The sequence below is a fragment of the Lepus europaeus genome, chromosome 14 (assembly GCF_033115175.1).
Source record: "Lepus europaeus isolate LE1 chromosome 14, mLepTim1.pri, whole genome shotgun sequence".
Classification (NCBI taxonomy): domain Eukaryota; kingdom Metazoa; phylum Chordata; class Mammalia; order Lagomorpha; family Leporidae; genus Lepus; species Lepus europaeus.
The window spans coordinates 65,297,059-65,313,910 of NC_084840.1; the positions used below are offsets into that span (position 1 = coordinate 65,297,059).

Consider the following 16,852-nt stretch of genomic DNA (forward strand, 5'->3'; position numbering starts at 1 on the left):
AGTCCTCCCCTTGCCTTTCGCTCATCCTGCCTTAAGAAGGGTCCGGCACTGTGGCTTAGTGGATAAAGCTGCTGCCCGCAGTGCCCACATCACATGTGGGCGCCGGTTCTGGTCCTGGCTGCTCCTCTTCCCATCCAGTGGAAAATGGCTCAAGTGCTTGGGCCCCTGCACCCGCATGTGAGACCAGAGGAAGCTCCTGGCTCCTGACTTCGGATTGGCACAGCTCCAGCCATTGCAGCCATCTGAGGAGTGAACCAGCGAATGGAAGACCTCTCTCTCTCTTTGCCTCTGCCTCTCTGTAACTCTGCCTTTCAAATAAGGAAGTACATCTTTAAAAAAAAAAATCCCATAAAGTTAGGGCCTCATGAGTATGGCTGCAGCCTCATGCCAAGAATGAAAAGTCGCCATCCTGATCCCAAGAGACTACATAGAAAGCAGTGTTGACCTCAAAGATAGTGGGGAGGAAATACTGTCTCTAAGAAATTACAGTCACAAGCAGAGAAAAGGGATCTGTAACACTGATTTATCATAATAGGGAAAGAAATAGAAGAAATAGAAAAATTGACATGGAAGACAGCATGGATTGTTTAACAGTGAATCAGACAGACACTGTTGTAGTTAGAATTGGTGAACTGGAGAGTACAGAAGAAATTACTCAGGTTGCAGCCAGGGACAGATGGGAGGAGAAAGGTAAGGAGACATGGAGAACAGAGTGACGAGGTCTAGATGGTCTAGCTGAAATCCCAGAAAAGAGAGAGAAATGGACAGAGACAATATGTTTAAGATAATGGGTGAGAATTTTCCAGAACAGATATTAATCCCTAATCCACATACACATGTAAGTCAAATTCCAAGCAGGGTAAATAAAAATAAACCTACACTCAAATACAGTGACATTGGAGAGCACCCAAGATGGAGTTTAAAAGTACTTGAAGGGCTAGCATTGTGGCACAGTGAGTTGAGCCACCACCTGTGATGCCAGCATCTCACATGAGTGCCAGTTCAAGTTCTGGCTGCTCCACTTCTGACCCAGATCCCTTCTGATGCACCTGGGAAAGCAGCAGCAGATGGCCACCCACATTGGGAGACCCAGATGGAATTCCTGGCTCCTGGCTAAGTTCTGGCCATGCCTCAGGCTTTATGGCCATTTGGAAAATGATCCTGTGGATAGAAGTTCTCTCTGTCTCTGTCTCTCTGTCTCTGTCTCTCCCTCTAGTTCTGCCTTTCAAATAAATAATTTTTTTTTGGCCAGGCAGAGTTAGACAGACAGAAAGGTCGTCCTTCTGTTGGTTCACCCCCAAAATGGCTGCTACGGCTGGTGCTGTGCCGATCCGAAGCCGGGAGCCAGGTGCTTCTCCTGGTCTCCCATGTGGGTGCAGGGCCCAAGGACTTGGGCCATCCTCCACTGCACTCCTGGGCCACAGCAGAGAGCTGGACTGGAAGAGGAGCAACCAGGACAGAATCCGGTGCCCCGACTGGGACTAGAACCTGGGGTGCTGGCACCACAGGCAGAGGATTAGCCTAGTGAGCCACGGTGTCAGCCATAAATAATTTTTTTTTAAAAAGTAGTAAAAGGAAAAATTGTTCTCAAGTAAGCAGCAATTAGACAAACAGTTGAAGACAGCTGAATGGAATCCTAATATTCTGCCCAATTAAAATGCCATGCCTCGCTAAAATATCTTGCAAAAATGAGATAACATAGAAAAAAATTTAACCAAACAAAAACTGAGTTTGCCATCAGCAGATCATCACTAAAAGAAATTCTCAGGAATACACTTCAACTAGAAGGAACTCATCTTTAAAAAAAGTTTCTCTCTCTTTTTTTTTTTTTTTTTTTTTTGAAAGGCAGAGTTACAGAGATGCCAAGGGAGAGAGAGGGGAGAAGGAGATAAAGGGAGGGAGAGAGGTTTTCCATTTGCTGGTTTGCTTCCCAAATGGCCGCAATGGCAAGAGCTGAGTTGACCCGGAACCAGGAGCTTCTTCCGGGTCTCCCACGCGGGTGCAGGGGCCCAAGCACTTGGGCCATCTTGTACTGCTTTCCCAGGCCACAGCAGACAGCTGGATTGCAAGTGGAGTAGTTGAGACTCAAACTAGTGCCCATATGGGATGCTGGTGCTTCAGGCAGCAGCTTTACCCACTATGCCACAACACCAGCCCCGGAAACTCATCTTAAAGAGCAGCTCTGAGGTATAAGAAGGACTGCATAAAAAAACAAGGGGGATAAAATAAAATGTAAAATAGTGGTATATCTCTTGAGTTTAAATAGAACTGGAATTCATAGCAATTACATAAGTAGGATGAGGATCCTTAGGTGGAGGAGATGTATTATATGTAGACTTGAGCCAACAGCACAGATTAAAGAACCAAGAAGCAGAGTTAAGCATATGCTGAATTTTGTTGTGACAGAGATAACAGACCCCTGAGGAGGGACTATGCCTATTCAACTAATGGGACTGGAAACCTTTGTAATCTTTAAGAACAAACGAATGGAAAGGATGCCTACCTTCTACCACACAGAGATATCAGCTTCAAGTTGGGCAGGAATTAAATGTATATGGACATGTATCTCTGACTCTAAATTTTCTGAAGTCACAAAAATTACAAAACCAACTATAATGTTAACTTTGGCTCATCAACTGACAACATAGTGAGAAGCTATAGCTGAGAGAAGGCACTACAATCTAAACACTAAAGGAAAGAAGAATAAAAATATGTAATGCCTCTAAGTCCATAAAAAATCTAGTAGATCAATAGAATAACAGAGAAAACACAGAACAGGTGTCTCAAGAGGAAACATCAAGGGATGCTCGAACTTGTAAGTAACCAGGAGTATCAAGGCCATAGTAAAATACATTTATACCAATTTAGTTGATAAATATCAAGAAATCTGATAATACCAAGTGTTCATAAAGATGTAAATTGATGAGATCATATACATTCCTGCTGGGAATGTAAATTGTTTGAACCACTTTTTTTCTAGGATAATTTGTAAGCCAAACATTTGACTTTGTTTTCTGCACATAAAATACATTTTAATGTTTTTATTAAGATTTATTTGTTTGAAAGTCAGAGTTACAGAGAGAAGGAGAGACACAGAGAGAGAAATCTTCCATCTATTGGCTCACTCCCCATATGGCCGTAACAGCCAAGACTGGCCCAGGCTGCAGCCAAGAGCTTCTTCCAGGTCTCCCATGTAGGTAGCTGAGGCCCAAGCACTTGGGCCATCTTCTGCTGCCATTAGCAGGGAGCTGAATTGGAAGTGGAGCAGCCAGAACTCAAACCAGTGCCCATAAGGGAAGCCAGCATTGCAGATGGTAGCTTTACCCACTACACCACATTGCTAGCACCTGAATCTTCAATGTCAATGCCCAGTGATTTGGATTGGTGTTGTGTCACAGTGGGTTAAGCTGCTGGGATCCCATATGGCCACCAGTACAAGTCCCAGCTGCTCTGCTTCTGATCCAGCTCTCTGCTGTTGTGCCTGGGAAAGCTGCAGAAGATGTCCCAAGTATTTGGGCCCCTGCCAGTCATGTGGGAGACCTGGATGGAGCTCCTGGCTCCTGGCCTCAACCTGGCCCAGCCCTGGCCATTGCTGTCATTTGGGTAGTAAACCAGTGGATGAAAGATCTCTCTGTCTTTTCACTGTGTAACTCTGCCATTTTAATGAGTAAATAAATCTTAAAATATCCAATGACCTTCATCAGAACTCATAGTACCACTGTTTGTAAAAGCAAAATACAAACGGTAAACAAAATACCAATCAACAAAATAAGCTGTGGTAAATTCCCACAATGAGCAGCTGCATAAAAATAAAAATTAGTAACTTACATGTGACAACATGGATGAACTTTATGCACATAATGTTTACTGAAAAAACGGAAAACTAACTAGAGACACACGCATCATGATGAATCTTGTCAAGGTCTAAAACCAAGTCTCTGCAGCTCTGCTTCTGGGTACTGACACACCAGTCGGTAGCGACTGATTATTTTCCCCAAGGTACTGCAATAATATTTGCAGCAATTTTATTCATAATAACTCAAACCTGGAAATAAACTAATGTTCAACAATAGAATGGATAAATAAATTGGCTTATATCCGCACAGTGGAATCCTGCATAGGAATGAGAACAATGAATAGCTGCTGTATGCTATAAGTTTGATTAATATAGACACAGTTAATGAAAGAAGCTAGGTGCAAAAGTCAGTGGCCTCATAAATTATGTAATTTCTATAAAAACCAATACAACTAGCAAAAGTAGGATGACAGAGGTCAATTTCTTTTGGTGACATTATCACCAGGGGAGGGGATATAAGGAAGCCTTCGGGGTTTTGGTTTCTAGAATAATGGGGGAAACATAAGAACAAGCATTTCAAGATGAAACATTGCTAATAATATTCCATGTCTTGATCTTGGGTGTGATTTCATTGAGCTAGATGTTTATGATTTGTGGACTTTCCGGTAATTCATAGCTTAATTAGAAAGCTTTTTAAGTCAGTTCTGGGAGACAGTATAGTGTTTTACCTTTTTTATGTAGTTCAAAATGAATCCCCTTAAAGACAAATGTTCTTATGTGCTTAAAGAGGAAGGGGAAGAGAGAGTGAGTGAGTGAGTGACGGTAATTACCTCCAAAGAAAGGGCAGGAGAGGGACACTGTACCGGCTAGTTATTCGGTGGGGTGGGGTCTTGTTAGTGTTATTTTATCAAACGTTAGTTTAAAAGACATATAGGAGGGCCAGGAGTGAGCCAGTGAAGATAGTGGGTCATGAAGCAGCAGTTGTAATTACTCTTTCATACCTGAGGTCGGTCTTAGGGCGCACACACCTGTGTGCTGATGGCTTACCTGATGACGTTTCCTAAACTGGTTAGGCTTAAGTTCACTCGGGATCCCTCCCTTAGTCTGTCACCTTCAGCTCCTGAAGACTTCTGCCTTTCACTTCCTGCTAAATCCACCAAGTTGATACTGGACTGTTTGGTGAGGTCTCTGTCCAGGAAGACCTGCAGGAAGCACACCAACCACGCCGCATGGGGGTTGGGGGTGGGGTGGTCTAGCTCACGCCCTGAATGGTTCCTGCTGCATTTCAGACTCAAGAAAGGCAATAAAATTGACAACACTGTCCTCTTTCCAGTGACATTTGACAATAAATAGGACATCACCTGGCCCAAGTGTTTGGGTCCTTCCTCCCTCATTCTACAAAGCTCAGTTCCAATGAAATAATAAGTACCAATTACTGCCCTGGTATCCCTACGATCAATAAACATTAAACAATGTAAAATACTGCAAAATCTGCCAAATCATTAACTTCTGGATTGTATGGTTCCGTAGTGGAATGAACATGAATTTGTAAATTCTATACATTCCCTGGCTAACTACCTAACTATGAGTAAATGACTTGGTTTTGGGGGATTACAAGTTTCTCTGTTGTAAAATGGTGACAGGAACACATTATTGAGATGGTAGGAGGGTTAAAGATAATTGATACAATGATTCTAATACATGCCTGGTGCATAATATGAGCTGTTATTACTGACTGCAATAAACAGAGTAGGTGCTAAATCTTTTAACTCATTTTTGTTTTTTGGCTAATTGCTTCTCTTGTCCCTAAAATAAAAAGTTAAAAAATAGAGTAAATCATATGGAGAATTCATCAATTCCTTTAATGTGATAAAATCAAACGAAGAGTAGTTCAAAGCTTACAAAGTTCTTTAAAGTGGAGGATCTTATTCAAGCCTCTTGATATTCCTGGGCAGAACACTAATCTCATAGAGGACACCCAGCCTTGGGGAGATGAAATCGCTTCCTAAAGTTTTACAGGGGGGAGGCAGCCTGTAACACACAGCCCAGGGCTTCGGCCCTGCTCCCTGTTAGAACAGGAGCACTTTGATGTCTTACTATTCTGTCAGCAGTGCTGTCTTGGGGCCATGGCTGACTGCAGCGTTTACCCATTTCTAGATCAAGCTGGTGCCACTATCCAGACCGCTCTCTGAAATGCACCAAGGATATGGAGAAGAGTGGGCTCTCGTGTATCCAAGTTTCAAGTTATTGGAGCGTCACTTGGGCTACCTGCTCTTAAAGAACTTACCCTGGTGGGCCCCTTGCTCATGGATCTGAGCTGATGTCATGTTGCTGATGTATGAGTTTGCTACTGATACTCTCCTTGATAAACCATGGGGTCATTCTCACATCTACGCAGTGAACTCCTTGATCAACTTGGGCTCAAAACTCATTCCTCAGAACCTGGCATTCACTTGGAAGAAAGCAGCCTTTAACCCTAAGGCACTTGGTGAGCTGGTAGACCTTACACCCACTCCCCCATTACTCCTGGGCTCACTTAGCCCAGGGTAAGGTGTGGAGGCTGAGGTGTGAGAGCGGGAAAGAGCAGGTGCCTCATGGCCTTCTGCTTCTAATACAAACAATATACAAACAGTAAACAAAATACGAATGTGTTCTCGGGTTGTAAGTAGCCACCTTAGTCCACTGGCCAAATCTGAGATGTCCCATGGTGCCCAGCAGCCCACTGTGCCCTGGGAACCTTCCCCATGAGCCACGCCTTTGGAAGATGAGGATATGGGCGCTCACCCGAACCTCACCTGCTTGAACTGAATGGTGATGAGCATGTGGGATCGGCTGCTGCTGGCATTCATGGTGGTGGAAGCTGTGGTCCTTATTTTTGTTCCTTGTTCCATCAGCCTTTCAATTTGTGCGTAGCTCTCACAAGGCACTGACTTCAGACCCTCCACATAAAAGCCCAGGTGCTGGTCTTCCCTTACTTTTAGCCCACCAGGCTTTCTGGTCCTAGACAGTAAATCTCTAATCTGTGGTGGAAAAAAAAAAGAATAAATAATGCAATTTTAAAAAAGGATAAATAAGGCAGGCAGGGCTTTTTGTTCACTTCACTGCTGCATCTCTGCCTGAAATATATTAGGTGCTCATTACGTATTTACTGGGGAATGGCAACCTCATAATTTAGCTAAGAAATAGGGAGATGGCCAGCAAGAAGATGCGGAAGCCTGTTGTAATCAGTGAAGTCAGAAGTTGATTAGTTTTCATTATTTTTTCTTTTTAGAAATATAGTTTTACTATTTTCAGCTACCTAGGGAGCTCCATCTAGACTGTGGATTCCCCAAGGGTGCAGTAACAGATTCCAGCACAGGACCCACACACAGCAAGCACTCCCATTGGGGCCACAGCACAGCAGGGGCGAGGCTAACGGCACGTAATGTACTGTGTACACGTAGCAGGGGGGAGTTCTCTGCAGCATGACGACACTGGAGTGGATGTCCCCGTTCTCGGACTCCACATGGCTGCTGTTAAAACTTGCAGGCTCCTGCAGCTTTCCCTCCTGTTAACCCACATATTCCCATAGCAATTTTACTAGCTCTTTATCAACTCCTTTATGAAAGATATAAAAAAGGATCCATCCTAACCTCTTTTTAAATGATCAAAACTTCTGTATTAGAGTAATGAAGTCTTATTTTACTGAGAATAGACTAATAAAAATAATTAGAGGCTAATAATATTCACATCAACCAATAAAATTTTGAGACTTTTAAGTTTTTTTTTTTTTTGGAAAGAAGGGTGATAGAGGAAGACAGGGACACAGAGAGAGATCAGTTGATCTTCTATTGCTGGTTCACTCCCCAAATAGCCACGACAGCCAGTGCTGTGCCAGGCTGAAGCCAGGAGACTGGAACTCCACCTGGGTCTCTCAGTACTTGAGCCATCATCTCCTGCTTCCCTGTTGTGTTACAGGAAGCCATATCAGAAGTGGAGTATCGGGGCCAGCGCTGTGGTGTAGCAGGTAAAGCTGCCGCCTGCAGTGCTGACATCCCATGTGGGTGCCGGTTCGAGTTCCGGCTGCTCCACTTCCAATCCAGCTCTCTGCTATGGCCTGGGAAAGCAGTAGAGGATGGCCCAAGTCCTTGGGCCCCTGCACCTGTGTGGGAAACCCAGAAGCAGCTCCTTGCTCCTGGCTTTGGATCAGCACAGCTCCAGCTGTTGCGGCCAACTGGGGAGTGAACCAACGGATGGAAGACCTTTCTCTCTCAGTCTCTCTTTCTCTTTATGTGTAACTCTGACTTTCAAGTAAATAAATAAAATCTTTTTTTAAAAAAAGAGTGGAGTATCCACTCAAACCATGCTCTGCTATAGGACACAGGCACCACAAGCAGCAGCCTAACCTGCTGCACCACCACCCCAGCACGGGGGTGCTTGCTCTGCCTTGTTAGACCACACAGTGACCACCAGCACCCTGAAAACTCTTCTTCCAGGGGAAACTTAATTCAAACTGATTGCAACAGTCATAATAAACAAGGGATTGTGCGTGGTTGGTTTGGAGGTTGTGTCTGCCGCACTTTGACCGTGGCCTCGGGTGGAAGCCCACATTGCCTCTCCCCAAAAAGAGCCACTGCTGGTGAGGCGAACTGGGGTTCACTGTGGCAGCCTGGCAGGGGGTTGTCTGGTTTATGGTGCAGAGAGGCTGGGGTCAGAAGTCAGAAGACCAGTGTTCTTAGTCCTGGCGCTGCCTCCAGAGACTGGGAGACCTCCGGGGAGCCTCCCCTGTGCCTAGGTTTCTCCTTGTAATATGAGAGGGATGGATAGGATCTCCCCCAGCTAGAACATTCTGAGACCAAGTCCTAGAAGCAAGGCAAGATCACAGGCCAACATTTAGGCAAAACTAGGACCACGGACGTAAAGTGCCGGAGATCCAGAAACATCAGAATGGAGGCAACTTCTGCCGGAACTAGGAAGAAAGTGGCATCCTAGGTTGCAGAGGTGATGGACTCAGGCTGCCTTTTTTTTTTTTTTTTTAAGATTTATTTATTTATTTATTTGAGAGTCAGAGTTACACAGAGAGAGGAGAGGCAGAGAGAGGTCTCCCATCTGGTGGTTCACTCTCTAACTGGCCACAACAGCCGGAGCTGCACCAATCTGAAGCCAGGAGCTTCTTCCGGGTCTCCCACATGGGTGCAGGGACCCAAGGACTTGGGCCATCTGCTACTGCTTTCCCAGGCCACAGCAGAGGGCTGGATCGGAAGAGGAGCAGCTGGGACTAGAACCAGCGCCCATATGGGATGCTGGCACTTCAGGCCAGGGCTTTAACCTGCTGTGCCACAGCACCAGCCCTGGAATCAGGCTTCTTAGAGGAAAAAAAAAAAAAAGGCAGATGCATCTGGATGGAATGGAAGTGTGGGGACCCAGTGCCAGGGCAGGTCCTGGGCCCCTGTGGATGAAATGTGATGGCTCCCACGGGCGTTGTAGGAGCTTCCTCTCTCTGTCTTCAAACTCAGCTTTACTCTGCCGCTGCAGTTTGCTAAAGTGTGCTCGGGCTGTCCTACTTCCCTCTTGACAGCCCTGCTTTGAGACCGCATTGCCTGCTCCCAGAGGCCCTGCATGCTGCGGCAGCTGTGTGCAGCTCCCCTTAGGGTTCTCCCCACTCTCATTGCCTCGGGTCCCAACTACCTTTGGCTCATAGGTAGCACTGGGTGTCACATAGCGATCGTGCCGTCTGAAGTGTCCGCTGCTTGTCCTGCCTGCCCCTCTCTTCTCTGTCTCACTCAACCTTTAAACATCCTTCAAGGTCCAGTCTGACTCCTTGCTTGGCAAGCCCTGGTGGCAAAGAGTCCAAGTTTCCCCCTCCTCTCCTCCCATTTCTGCCCCGGCACAGCACGGATTAAGGTCAGACGACTTTTTGGAGCAGATGCCCCTGTCGTCTGCGCAGCTTCCTCGCGGTGAGAATCACATCTTGGCCGGTGCTGCGGCTCAATAGGCTAATTCTCTGCCTGTGGCTCCAGCACACCGGGTTCTAGTCCCGGTCGGGGCGCCGGATTCTGTCCTGGTTGCCCCTCTTCCAGGCCAGCTCTCTGCTGTGGCCAGGGAGTGCAGTGGAGGATGGCCCAAGTGCTTGGACCCTGCACCCCATGGGAAACCAGGAGGAAGCACCTGGCTCCTGGCTTCGGATCAGTGCTGTGCCCCGGCCATGGTGGCCATTGGAGGGTGAACCAACGGCAAAGGAAGACCTTTCTCTCTGTCTCTCTCTCTCACTGTCCACTCTGCCTGTCGAAAAGAAAAAAAACAATCGCTTCTTAGCTTTTATTTATCCTCGGAGTCTAGTACGATGTGGGAAACAGCCAAGATGCCTAATAACCATTACTAGCATCGAGATCCTTGATGGAAAACATCTCAGGTCCATAGAATCTGAGACCTGAAATGGATTTCGGGGTGCCCAGTTTTCCTCTCCCAGAGCTGAGGGAACAAATTGCTGAGGGCTGGCGCCGTCACAGCGGTCAGCAGGGCTGCAGGCTAACCCCATGGCAACCTCTTCTCCGTCAAGGAAATAGGTGTGGGGCTTCGGGTAGTTCTTGAAGTTAGGCTAAAACTATGAGGATATGCCGTCTGCCTATAAGATGCCTACAATGAGACCTTTGTCAACGTTTGCACTCAGATCTGGGGGTACACGTTCTGGACTCAGTGGAACACTGTGTCCTGCAGGTAGGAAGGAGCTCAAGAGGGGAACATGGTACAGGATAATGGAGTCAATGCAGAGACACAATTGTTGTGGATTTCACTTTGGCTAGGCACCCTGTAGGGAATCTAAAGTTGGGTACAGCCTAAGATATAAAGGCTTATGGTACATTCCCCACCTTATAAATGAGCACACTGAACTCCGAGGTGGAGTGATTGTCCTTTGTCATCCAGCTAGTGAATGGCACCGCGGGGCTTTGAGTCCCAGGAATGTGGCCCTGCAGCCACATTCTGCCCACAGCTGGTTGTGTGGGAACTTTAAGAATGGTTTGTACGTTTATAAATGTTTGGCAGAAAAAATCCATGACACATGAAATGATGTGAGATTCAGACTTCAGTTCCATCTATATACATGGCCGCACCTGCTCGCATGTCACCCCGGGCTCCTGGAGCGCTACCCCAGCAGGGCCGAGCAGTTGAGCCAGACAGGGTGCCGCTGGCCTTGGCGGGTAAAGCTTGCCACCCCAGTTCCCCTGTGGCTGAGCGAAACTCCAGCTGGAGGGTGTAGAGCAGAGGTGACATTCGAGCTATGCCCTGAAGTTCAGTCTGCGGCCTCTTTCAGGGCAGAGAAATTTGGAGAGGATAGGTGAGCAAAAGGCTGGTTCTGCAAAGGACCAGTGCCGTGTGCCCGAGCCCCGCGTGTGTGAGAGGGTACAGGGACGTGCAGTGAAGCATGAGGGGTGGGTAATGCTGGGCGGGCAGTGCCAGGCTGGAGAGGAGAGCAGGAGTCCTGGACATTGACCCACAGACAGAGCACCTCAGAAGCGCAGGTCGGAAAACAATATGCTACCTGTTCATTGTAAATTTCCAGCATGCTGAAGGTAACCTGTGGAGAGAGAAGCACAAAGTGAATATTCTCTTTGCAAAAACAAAGTGATAGGGATGCGACATAAACATGTGACACAGGGGAGCTGATGACTGCAGGAGAAGCTGTGTGAGGCTCCCGAGTATGATGAGATCGCGGAGGCTCCTGGTGCTCGTGGATAACATACAAGGGGAACAGAACCATGTGGCTCTTCCTTACTGCCCCAGTCTGGCCATCTGCAGAGGCAAAGGGCCCTCACCCACAGTGCTTTGGGCATATCGCTGGCCAGGCTCACCCCTCGTGGGCAGCATGGAAGGACTGGGAACGGCTCCAGAGGAAAGGCTGTGAGAGCCTGATGGTGTGCTAGATGCACCCAGGACAGAGCTGGCTCATCTGTGGGTCACCCGTGATGAGTCTGGCCAGCCAAGCCTATGGCCACGGAGCTTCCAGCCAGCTGCAGAGTGGCTTGTGTGCAAAAGCCACCAATGGCCAAGGATTAGTAGACAGGAAAGAGATAGGAGAGAGAGACCAAGACAAGTAGAAAAAAGAAACTCGGAGAAAAACAGTGCAGACCACAGGAAAACAGTTTTAAAAGCCCTATAACTAATAACCTCAGAGAGAAAGAATTAGATCCGTGAAGAAACAGGGTGATATTAAAGAGGAACAGAGTAAGAACATGTTTGTAGGTGAAGTTTATGACAGCCAAAATAAGCATTGAGAATGTTCTAAAATGGAGTCAGAGGAATCTTCTAGACTGCAGAGTGAGAAGACCAAGAAATGGAAAGTAGGTTATGCAAGATAATAAAACTAGAACATTAGCTCAAAACACCCAAAATCCAATTAGACAGTGTCCAAGAAATACAATAAAGTTATAATGGAAAGAATATAAAGGTCATCTGGGTCTTCTACACAGATGCAGGGGCCCAAACACTTTGGGCCATCTTCTGTTTTCCCAGGGCATTAGCAGGGAGCTGAATCAGAAGTAGAGCATCTGGATCTCAAACCATATGGGATGCTGGCATTGCAGGCGGCAACTTAACCTGCTATGCTACGGCGCCGGTCCCCTCAATGTGCTTAGAGACTTAGAATTCCAGGTAAAGTTCAAGTGTGGAGGTAAGGGAAGATATTTTGAGCTGGGCAAAGATACCAGAAATATTCAATGATATACCTTTTCTGAAGAAGTGACAGCAAAGCAAGGGGGAGGAGTACCTTGGATCTAGAGTGAGGGGGAGCCAACAGAGAAGAAAGCTAGAGTTGAGTTCCAGAGTGGGAGTTCTGCATCAGACTGGAAAAACTGCTTCTCACTTGTAGCAGGAAAGCAGAAGGCTCCTACGGAGGAAACAATAATGGAACGGAGAGGTTAGAGCATAAGGAAAAATTGCTGATAGGCAACAGATGGCCATTGGAGCGCTTAGAGAAACAGATTTAGGCATCATGAAAAGGGCAATTGGGAGCAAGCGTTTAGCCTACTGGTTAAGATGTCCATGCCCCACGTCCAAGTGCCTTGGTCCAATACCCACCTCTGACTCTTAATGCCAGCTTCCCACTAATTCACACCCTGGGAGGCAGCAGGTGATGGCTCAAGAGGTTGGGTTCCTGCCTCCCCTGTGGGAGACCTGGATTGAGTTCCCAGCTTCTGGCTTTGGCCTGGCCCAGTCCCAGCCATTGAGAGCACGTTAGGAGTAACCAGCAGATGGGAACTTTCTCTATCTCTCTCTGTCTCTCAAATTAAAAAATTAAATAAATAAAAATTTAAAAAGATAGTAAAGATAGTTACAAACTCAAAGAAAAGCAAAGTGTAGGGACTGGCGCTGTGGTGTAGTGGGTAAAGCCGCCACCTGCAGCGCCGGCATCCCATATGGGTGCTGGTTCAAGTCCCAGCCACTCCACTTCTGCTCCAACTCTCTGCTATGGTCTGGAAAAGCAGTAGAAGATGGCCCAAGTCCTTGGGTCCCTGCACCCACATGGGAGATCTGGAAGAAGCTCCAAGATCCTGGCTTTGGATTGGTGCAGCTCTGGCCATTGAGGCCATTTGGGGAGTGAACCAGTAGTTGGAAGACCTCTCTCTCTGCCTCTGCCTCTGCCTCTCTGTAACTCTGCCTTTCAAATAAATAAATAAATCTTTTTTAAAAATGTAGAGGAGATGTATACATTACTTGGTTCAGAAGCAAATAATATTTGCACACTTAAAACGTTAATCTCTACTGATTCAACCAAAATTGACCATATAACTATGCAGGAATGTGTGGGAGAAAACTCTGGTAGAGAGTGTTGGTGTGGTATTATTAAATTCTCTTCTACCATGGTGGAAAGATACTAGGTGATGTCTAAAATTACTTGCTTGTATTTGTTTGTTTTTAGAATTTATTTAGGGAGAGCCACTGAGAACGATCTTCCATCCACTGGTTCACCCCACAAATAGCCGCAATGGCTAGGGCTGAGCCAGGCCAAAGCCAGGAGCCAGAAACTTCTTCCAGGTCTCCCACACAGGTGCCAGGGCCCAAGCACTTGGGCTATCCTCTACTGCTTTCCCAGGCATATTAGCAGGGAGCTGGATTGGAGCAGCCAGGACTTGAACCAGCACCAATATGGGATGCCAGCATCGCAGGTGTTGGCTTTAACCTGCTATGCCACAGAGCTGGCTCCAACAATGTTTTAAAATGTGGAGGTAGACACTTAGGGCAAATAGCTTGAATTAAAGATGGTAGCTGTGGGTGTGGGTAGACGAGTGGTTCCCATCGTGAGCCCTCAGTGCTATGAGGGGTTTTCACAGATCCATGGGAATTATGTTATAAGCAAACTATGCATGGGTTTCAGACATTTTCTGCACCAAAATAAACTTTGAATATTGTTTTCCCATAAACTCTTTGAAGTACTCTCATGCTTGAGGTTGGTTTGCTTTTGTTCTTAAGTTTTATCGGGGCCAGAATTGTGGCACAGCAGTTCAAGCTGCCCCTTTTAAGATGCTGGCATCCCATATCAGAGCGCTAGTTTTGAGTTCTGGCTGCTTCACTTCTGATCCAGTTCCCTGCTAAGGTGCTTGGGAGGGCAGAGAAGGATGGCTTAGGTCCCTGCACCCATGTGGGAGACCATGATGGAGCTCCTGGCTTTAGCCTGACCCAACTCTGGCTGTTGTGGCCATCTGGGAAGTGAACCAGCAGATCTGTCTGTCTCTCCCTTTATCTCTGCTGCTTCATCTTTCAAATGAATAAATTATTTTTAAAAGATAAATGAAAATTAAAAATAATTTTTAGATCTTTAAAAGATTTCATTTAATTCTTTGAGAGATACAGAGACAGATGTCTTATCTGCTGGTTCACTCCCCAGATGGCCACAACAGCTGCAATTGGACCAGGCTGAAGCTGGGAACTCAACTGAGGTCTCCCACATAGGTGGCAGTGACCCAATTCCTTGAGCCATCACCTGCTGCCTCCAAGGGTCTTCGATGCTTGGACGCTAGAGTCACAAGCCAAAGCCAGGACCCAAATCCAGGTACTCTATGGGACATGGGTATTGTAACTGCTAGGGCAAATGCTTGTCTCATGAATTTTTAAATAGTTTTGTTGAGATATAATTCACATATCAGACAGTTTTACCTGGTTAAAATCTATTGTCCCCTGGTGTTTAATGTTTGCAGAGCTGCCCAACCATCACTAAATTTAGACCATTTTGTCCCTTCCTCCAAAAGGAATCCATTAGCAGCCACCTGTCTTTCCACAGCTTCTCAGCCCTGGGAAACGCTAGTCTTCTTTCTGCCTCTGTGGCCTTTGCTGACTCCAGAAACCTCATGAAAATGGTATCATGGGACATGTGGGCATCTGTGTCTGGCTTCATACTTACTGTGATGTGTTCAAGGGCCATGCGTGGGGCAGCATGTATCAGAATTTTATTCCTTTTCAAGGTTGATTAACAGTCTATTGTGGGAGTGCAGTGGAGGATGGCCTAAGTGCTTGGGCCCTGCACCCCATGGGAGACCAGGAGAAGCACCTGGCTCCTGCCTTCGGATCAGCGCGGTGTGCCGGCCACAGTGTGCCAGCCGCAGCGGCCATTGGAGGGTGAACCAACGGCAAAGGGAAGACCTTTCTCTCTGTCTCTCTCTCTCTCACTGTCCACTCTGCCTGTCCAAAAAAAAAAAAAAAAAAAAAAAAGAAACACAGTCTGTTGTATGGATAGACCATATTTTATTCATTCAGTCATCATTTGATGGACAGTAGAATACTTCCACTTTTTGACTATTGTGAATATGCTGCTAAGGAATATTCATGAAAAAGGCTCTGTGTAGACATATGCTTTTCTCTATTTTTGGTGCTTGGATTTTTAAAACATACTTGTATTACTTTGAATTTTTTTCCATTTTATTTGAAAGGTAGAGACAAAAGAGCTCTTCCCTCCACTGGCTCACTCCCCAGAAGCCCATAACAATGAGGCTGAAGCCAGGAACCCAGAACTCTATCTGACTATTCCATTTGGGTGGCAAGGACCCCAGTACTCAAACCATCATCTGCTGCCTCCTGGGGTGCACATTAGCAGGAAGCTGGAATGGAAGCAAAGGCAGAACCCTGAACTTGAACACTCTAATTTAGGATGTGAATACCCCAAGGATGATCTTAACTGCTGTGCCAAATGTCCACCCATGTATTACTTTTAAAAAAATGTTAAGTAAAAAATTAGAGAATGTGGGAGCCAGGACCGTAGCATAGTGGGTTAAGCTGCTTCCTGTGACGCTGGCATCCATATAGGTGCCAGTTCTAGTCCTGGCTACCCCACTTTCAATCTAGCTCCCTGTTAATGTGCCTGGGAAAGCAGGTGCATTAAAGTACTTGGGCCCCTGTACCATATGGGAGACTCAGAAGAAGCTCCTGGCACCAGGCTTCAGTCTGGCCCAGCATCAGCTGTTGCAGCCATTTGGAGAGTAGAGACAGATGGCAGATCTTTCTCTGTCTCCTTCTCTATCTCCCTCTGTAACTCTTCCTTTCAAATAAAACTTTTTTTGAAAAAAATCCAGAGAATGAAATGTTTATTGCATTTAGTTGGGTGATAAGATTATAATGAATTTCTCTAACTTGAATATGTTAGCTTTAAAATCAGATAATTAAGTAATGCACTGTTGAACCCAGATATCAGCAACTTAACCGCTTCTGCCCTTGAGAGAAAGCAGAAACGCAGCCTCAGCAGAGTGACAGGTGCATGTGGACATTTCACTGTCACTGTAACAATAGTGCTTACAGTCTGTGCTGAGGCTGACACCAACCCTCAGTGAATTTAAAATGTAGTCTTGAGTCTTCTTTGCCAGGGCAAGTAAGAAACAAAATAACACTGTGTGTTTTAAAATTAAGCAAGAAATAAGAATAAGAACACATCTCTGGTAGAAGAGGATTCCAAAGGAACCCCTAGACTTGAGTCAGGTAGGGTTTTGTGTTCAGACTTCATAATAATCCCTTGGTAGTGTCAGCAATTGAGCTATCTGCTTTTATTATAATCAAAGTGCTTTAAAAACATACTTCTTTGCATTTGCCTCCATA

General features: G+C 46.2%; 1 protein-coding gene across 1 annotated transcript in view; it reads right to left on the reverse strand.

Moving 5' to 3' along the window:
- LOC133773529 (kinesin-like protein KIF28) overlaps nucleotides 1-16,852 on the reverse strand; it is a 66,677-nt gene that overhangs the window by 28,949 nt on the left and 20,876 nt on the right. The window contains exons 4-6 of the mRNA XM_062210834.1: nucleotides 11,316-11,351; nucleotides 6,592-6,816; nucleotides 4,844-4,998 (exon numbers count right to left, since the gene is read on the reverse strand). Of these exons, the coding sequence (XP_062066818.1) occupies nucleotides 4,844-4,998; nucleotides 6,592-6,816; nucleotides 11,316-11,351 (416 nt within the window). The remainder of the gene's footprint in view (nucleotides 1-4,843; nucleotides 4,999-6,591; nucleotides 6,817-11,315; nucleotides 11,352-16,852) is intronic.